This window comes from Alosa pseudoharengus, unplaced genomic scaffold, assembly GCF_046254945.1.
Source record: "Alosa pseudoharengus isolate Yale_2024_CS ecotype anadromous, Long Island Sound unplaced genomic scaffold, YU_APseudo_1.1 YU_APseudo_1.1_scf_17, whole genome shotgun sequence".
NCBI classification, from domain to species: Eukaryota; Metazoa; Chordata; class Actinopteri; order Clupeiformes; family Clupeidae; genus Alosa; species Alosa pseudoharengus.
The window spans coordinates 15,411,979-15,419,321 of NW_027468640.1; the positions used below are offsets into that span (position 1 = coordinate 15,411,979).

Sequence of the window (7,343 nt, forward strand, 5' to 3'; positions counted from 1 at the left end):
CTACAGTAAAGGCATTACAGACCTCAGGTGCTGTTTTTGTTGATTATCAAACCTGAATTCTACTGGAAACAGTAATTTGTCTGTGGGTACTTATTATTAAAGACTGTACTTTAATGTACTTACTGTATCAAGACACTGATAAAAAAAAGCAGAAACAGAGAACAGCAGAAAAAGCAGAACTAGCAAGCGCAGTGTGTCTGCAATGTGATATGAGTGAAAGAAAGCAGAAGACCCTCAGTTTAACATCCTCTAATTTCTCTCTCTCTCTCTCTCTCTCTCTCTCTCTCTCTCTCTCTTTCTAGTACAAACTAACATGCTTTGCATTGGAACCGACTGATATTTCCTAGAGGTCACCTGGGGTCATTTGCTATTACCACACTCACGGCAGCGCCACAGGGGGGAATGTCTCTCGCCCTCTGTCGGATATGAGAGATGATTTTAAGCTGTCAGACAGCGCTATCCTGGTAATATCCTCAGGGTACAATGGGTGTTGTCCGCGAGTGTTTATCTTTATATTCTTGTGGTGCAATGCCCTATATTTGCTGTGGGCTTAAAGTGTCCACATCAGCAGACTGATAATCACCAAGATAAGGTCGCCTCGCTGACTGTTCGCGTTTATAAAAAGGGTGGGAATGATAGAGAGAAGGTGAGAGAGACAGAAAGAGAGAGAGGAGGACAGAGAGTGAGTTAAAGAGTGTCCTGTCCTACAGTTACTTAGCAAAGATGACTTTCAATGGAACTTGGAAAGTTGACCGTAGTGAGAACTACGACAAGTTTATGGAACAAATGGGTAAGGATTTTGCATGTGTGTGTGTGTGTGTGTGTGTGTGTGCACGAGCGTACATTAATTTGAACATGTGTGTGCCCCTGTATATTTATTATATCATGTTTCCTGTACACATTTGTGTTTCTATGCTTGAGAGGAATAGAGGTGTTCAGTAATAAAAAACAAGACTGGAAGAGAGAGAGCAAAAGCAAAAAAAGGAGTATATGAGGAAAGAAACAGACTGAGGAAGAACAGAAGCACATAATGAGACTGAGAGAGAGAGAGAAATGGAAGGATGACACAGAGGTGTGCTGGCTTCCTAAGTTCACTGTTTTATTCTTAGCTTCGGTCTTACGTGTTGGCAGTATAAATAGTGTTTATAGCCCGCATTTGTCATTTGAAACTATGAGTATGTGGGGGCAGTGACATTGAAATGACACGGGAAGGTAATCTACTGTACAAGGGTGGCGATATGGAGGTATTAAAACTCTAGATAGGTATTAAAAGCTCAGCCATTACACAGGAGACATGTAGTCTTTCAACTGAATAAACCGTGTCGGAACTATATGCGGTTCCCACTGGTGCTATTTGAAACTGGGCCCATGAACTGGATTTTCAAAATTATGAATCCACAATTCTAGTTGATCTGCTGTTTGAAAGAAGCTGCCATATGGAATACTACAATAACAAATAAAATGTGGTTACTAATTTCACTTAAGAAGTATTTGTCTAATTATATTATGATTAAAAAAAGAAATAAAAAACTTGAAAAACAAAACAAAACAAACTCACTCAAAAAAGACTAGGTTATATTTTGAGTAGGTTGTTAGGCTTCTTCAAGTCCAGTATTTAGTTGTTTCTTGTCCAGGCATTAACATCATGAAGAGGAAGCTGGCGGAACATGACAACCTGAAGATCACCATCACCCAGACTGGAGAGCAGTTCCACGTTAAGGAGTCCAGCACCTTCCGCACCAAAGAGATCGACTTCACACTCGGCGTTCAGTTTGACTACGCACTGGCCGATGGAACAGAAGTTTCAGTAAGTCTCTTTGTCGCATGGCAGAGATGCTTGGTATTTTTGTAACTGCCATTCCATTAACTGGAAACTGGAAGGTGCTAACTATTACTTCTGTCATTGCCACCAACACTTCAGCTTAGAATATTGCTACAGCTACTGCTGCTACCAGTGTTAAGTACTGATTTAAGGTAAAAACTGCCAGGTTTAAACATTTTAAAATGGTTAAGTTAAAAACATTCATTTAGAAAAGTCATCAAAAAGTAATTAAATGTGATAAGTTACATTACTTTGATAAAGTAAGTGAAACAGTTACACAACTATTACATTTTGAATAGGATAAGATGTAATAATCTATTGCAACACTGATGATGGTGATGGTGATGACAATGATGGTGGAGGTAATGATGATTAGGTTTATGCTAATCATAAGGTTGACTGATGATGTTGGTGACGATGAAGGTCAAGGATGAAGGTTGATAATGGGGCATGAGCTATCCATCATGTTGTTGTTGTTATTGTTGTTGCTGTTGTTGTTGATGATGATGGTGATGGTGAAGATGCCAGTAATGTTGTTCTTAAATTTAATATTTGACCTGAAATAGAGTGAGAACCTAGCCGTAACCATGGACACCCGTTCACATCTGTCCTCATCTCTCTCTTAGGGCTCCTGGAACATGGAGGGTGAGATGCTGAAGGGTTCCTTCACCAGGAAAGACAACAACAAGGTTCTCACCACCACCAGGACTCTGGTGAACGGGGAACTGGTTCAGGTTGGTTTGGTTTAGTGTATTCACACCAGATTGACAAAATGGGTAGATCCCTAAAGTATGACACAGAAGTTGAGTCACAATGTGCTAATATCGGCTGTGGAAGTGCTAACTCAGACTGTCTTTTTTTGTTGCATATTTACATTGGACACATATTTATGTAATCACTATTAATTGAGTTGATTTAGAATCACTCCTTCGTCTGCACGTTCTTTTAAAACGTGCATCTTTTTTTCTCTTTCGCGCTCAGAGGTAGCCTTCCGAGCATTTGCTCTGCTGCTGGCTTGTGCCTTCACACCGCCCAAAATGCTTGATTGCATTGCATTCTCAACATTTTTAGCTACATTTTCATTTACCACATCAGCAGCATCAGCCTTCAGTGAATCTTTTGTAAATTTGCTTTACAATTACCATCGGGCCCTCCTCGTTGGCTGCCTTGTTATCACCTGGCTGGCCTCAGCTTCGTCGCCATTCACTCCTTCGTCTTCGTTAACATTCCTGGTAGAATTCTCAATCTTTCTGGCCTCTATGTGTCCAGTTACATAGTCTCTGTCTGTTCTTGGTATAAATAAATTTCTAAATATGCGACTTATACTCCGGAGCGACTTATAGCAAAGTCGGCGGCCATATTGCAACGCATTTTGGCCACTAATCGGGCATCTATTTCGGGCAGAACTGCGTGTGCGCAAGGCTTCACCAACCACCTACACCAACCTGGCTCCAGATGTGAGATCACAACACATGATTGGCACAATGTTTTCACAACATACCACATGATTGGCACGATGTATTCACAACATACCACATGATTGGCACAATGTATTCACAACATACCACATGATTGGCACGATGTATTCACAAGATACCACATGATTGGCACGATGTATTCACAACATACCGTATGATTGGCACGATGTATTCACAACATACCACATGATTGGCACGATCTATTCACAACATACCATATGATTGGCACGATGTATTCACAACATACCACATGATTGGCACGATGTATTCACAACATACCACATGATTGGCACAATGTATTCACAACATACCACATGATTGGCACGATTTATTCACAACATACCACATGATTGGCACGATGTATTCACAACATACCATATGATTGGCACAATGTATTCCCAACATACCACATGATTGGCACGATGTATTCACAACATACCACATGATTGGCACGATATATTCACAACATACCAGATGATTGGCACAATATATTCACAATATACCACATGATTGACACGATGTATTCACATGTCATCTTTTGGTGGCGGAAAGGGCGAAATATGTGTAGACGACTGCCATGTTTGCGTTACGAACTAACCCCATACATTTCTATGGGGGATTCTTTGAGTGCAGTGTCTCCTCATTAGAAAGTCTCTGCTTATAGTCGGGAAAATACGGTACATTGAATTTAGAGTTGATATAAAGTTAGAGTAATATATAGAGATATATGGATTAAAGAGTGAGGTGTTTTGACACATCATAGTATAACACACATGTTCATATTTTTCCCACAGAGCTACAGCTATGACGGGGTGGATGCCAAGAGAATCTTCAAGAAGGAGTAAAAATTAAACTGGAACAAGAAGCACAGACATTTCTGCCAAACACACTAGTGAAATGTATCTACCCCTGGGACATAATCACACATCTGAGGTTTAAAAGATCAGATATAGCATCCACATTTTCTCCCCCCTACACACACACACACACAAACAGTGTAGTTATTTTACCTTGAAATAACAGCATCAAACACATTTCAATGGCACACTGATGTACAGTAAGGACAGAGGAGTGTCTGACATAGCAGATGTGCATCCCGTATGCTTGGTATGGCCCTGTGCGCCGTTGTTGTAGATAGAAGCATGTCCCTTTTCATCGGTATTATACATATTTTAGAACCCTTTAGCACTAAATGGGTTCCCTGTACGTTGAAAATTGACGAAAAGTAGAAATTCCTACATCGTGTTTCTGTAAAGCAACACAATGTAAGAATTGTTTTAAATGCACTGAATACCCATTCAGTGCTATGGGGTCTAAAATACGTCGAAAACTGAGAAATAGGTTCCAAAACAAAACAACAAGGTTCCATAAGGCAATGCCAATCAATCTGGGCGTGCATTAGCAATTACAGAGACTCCATTTTGTCTATTGCATGTCAATGTGTCATCAAAATGAGTCTGAAGGTGTTATTTATTAAGGTGTTATTTATTAGTTGAGAAATGTTGATTGGAGAATTAAGAGATGGTTAACATCACTGAGGTATTATATACACCTGATACTATTGGAATGAATGGGGGCGGTACTTTCTCATTCTCTCTGGTGTATGATACCCACTCCATCCAGATAGCAGCTGCTTATGAGACATAATTTGGCCAGATTCAGGCCACAAGCAACTGGTATCTGGGAAATTCTTTATAGCACCAATGCTATGTGCTAATGTAGGCCTATCGAGCCCCTGCAGGGTCATAGTGGTGATTTTGTTTTCTCTGAGAGATTTTGTGTTCTCTCTCTTCTTTTAGATTCCCTTTATAACGATTCTATGTTCTGTGGCAATAGTTGTGCATTCCCTCACAATACCATGCCTTGAGGTAGTTTTGCATTCCTCGCCAAAAAAACGAATTTGCCACAAATTTTGCTTTGAAAGGGAATGCAAAGGTGTAGTGAGGGAAAGCAAAACGTGTGCAGGAATGCAAACAAATTGGAAGGTACATAAAAGTAGCTTATAAAAATAGATTCCCAACTCAAAACACTTCCACCACAACCCAGCAGGGGCGTTGTACTAATGCTGTGGTCTGTTAAAATTTTAACATCATTTAACCAGCAGTTTATTATTCGTAAACAAAATAAGTACAATCATTACAAAGACTTATCTGGTCAATGCTCGTGTTCCAGTGCAAATCCAGTAAAAACAGACTTGTAAGATAAAGAGAAATCCAAAAGAAACTATAACCTCTGAATACACTTTGCAAAATTCTTGACCTTTGTAATAAAAAATATTTATGTCACATTCCCAGTTTGTATTAACTTATTTGGCCCAGTGTTGATATTTTGAAACTTGTGGTCTGACTGCTGGTAAACCGACGGGTTTTGAAGGTTTGAAAGTCACCACAAGATGGTGCTATCACTATATCTATGGCAGTATGTCAGTTACTGTAATCCATGCTTTGTTTCTTCATGAAACTGTCTGTAAACATATAATACATATTTTAATCATGAATGTTTACATTATGAATTTACTTATCCAAGGACATTAAGTTTAGGCACAACACAGTCCAAAATAGGTTATGTTTGTTAATGAATAAAACTTAAACTGAATTTCAGCAAGAGTAAGATTCCGATGATCCAACTGTCTGATACTTACTGGAAGGAAACAAAGGACTCACAAACAATCTGCCAGGACACAAGTAAGTGATGTAGGTCAAGTGTCGAGAAATAAAGTGGTAAATTAGAGGAGTCTGATGCCTGATGTGTAGGAATTACGCAGCACTTTAATGGAACAGTATCCTGTTCCTGTTTTTGCTTTGCATGTGTCATTGTCTAAGAACAGCTTCCCATATCTCCAAGCTATTGTCAAAAAGTGACGTATAGTCCTGGTTCATAGACTCTGATGTGGAATGTTCACATTGAAGACATGTTTAGCCCAAGAGCTGGATTGATTAAAGGCAAAGTCCGTCGAACTGCGTCATCATTTCATGAGCCTCACTTGAGTCCCATTTGTGTCAACATTCCGTCACACACATTCTTTGCAGGGTCGACATGATTGGAAAAAAAAAAGAAAAGATTTGAGAATTAAGCAATAGTTCTCAAGAGAAGCGTTCTTCTGAAGTGTCTTCTCATTGTGTAATAGCTTCGTGTTGGATTTAGTGTCTTTTAATGGCAGCCCAGTGAGTGTCTCTCCCTCTTTCTCTCCCTCCCTCTTTCCCTCTCTCACTCTCATCTTAAAATAACTGACGTCTCTTTCAAGGCTGTTTACAAACTCTCTATCTAAAGAGAATCAGTTTTCCAAGGGAAATGGCCCTTTTGGATTTATGGCAGGTGACAGGTTGTTCTAAAGTTGCCATTAAAACAGAGACACACACGTGCAAGCACACAGATGCTCTCTCTCTCTCTCTCTCTCTCACACACACACACACACAACACAACAGCTGGGCCATTTCCCCTTCATCACAAACAACACAGACACCCATACACACGAGCAAGCACACGTGTTATGAGCAGATAGGATCTAGCCTCTTTTTACCACCCAATTTTCTTTCAAGGTGCCTGTTTGTGTGAGGACAGTATTGAACATTTACGGCTAGATCCAATTACCTATGGGGGGACAAAGTATATCCCTTGCTTTGAACTACTTGAGTGAAGACTGAGCTATGCATTCAAACATAAGGTAATATCTCAAGAGTAATCAATCGCTCATATGACGCAATCCTGCAGTTATGGAGCGGAAAACAGTCCAGTCTCCCCTCAGGTTGCATTTATCAGACCGGGTGATGACCCCCTGCAAAGTTGATGACTAATCCTCACACAGTTCAAACTCTGGTCATGTGATGCAATCTAGTGGCTGCTTTGGAAAGTTGACCACGAGTGCCAGAGAGGGGAAGGAGCTGGTGGATGTTTTTGATCCATCCCTTTTCCTTTGCTTTCCATCACAGCTTAGCTTGTCAACCATTTGCTAATGCTCCGTAATTTAAAACTAGCCAGTAGGCCTATTGGCTTCTATTGGCTGATATAAAAATGAAAATACCGGTAGGCCTATTTTTTTCCAT

General features: G+C 40.1%; 1 protein-coding gene across 1 annotated transcript; it reads left to right on the top strand.

The window, feature by feature from the left end:
* The first annotated feature begins 489 nt into the window (after positions 1-489).
* On the top strand, positions 490-4,869 carry LOC143127975 (fatty acid-binding protein, intestinal-like). The gene is made up of 4 exons (XM_076289660.1): positions 490-790; positions 1,635-1,807; positions 2,449-2,556; positions 4,095-4,869. The coding sequence occupies exons 1-4, from the start codon at positions 724-726 to the stop codon at positions 4,143-4,145; spliced, it is 399 nt and encodes a 132-aa protein (XP_076145775.1). The 5' UTR covers positions 490-723; the 3' UTR covers positions 4,146-4,869.
* Positions 4,870-7,343: the final 2,474 nt, after the last annotated feature.

Coding starts and splice junctions, on each gene's coding strand:
- LOC143127975 (XM_076289660.1), top strand. CDS start 724: ATGACTTTCAATGGAACTTGGAAAGTTGACCGTAGTGAGAACTACGAC. Junction 791..1,634: donor CAAGTTTATGGAACAAATGG/GTAAGGATTTTG, acceptor TTTCTTGTCCAG/GCATTAACATCATGAAGAGG. Junction 2,557..4,094: donor TGAACGGGGAACTGGTTCAG/GTTGGTTTGGTT, acceptor TTTTTCCCACAG/AGCTACAGCTATGACGGGGT.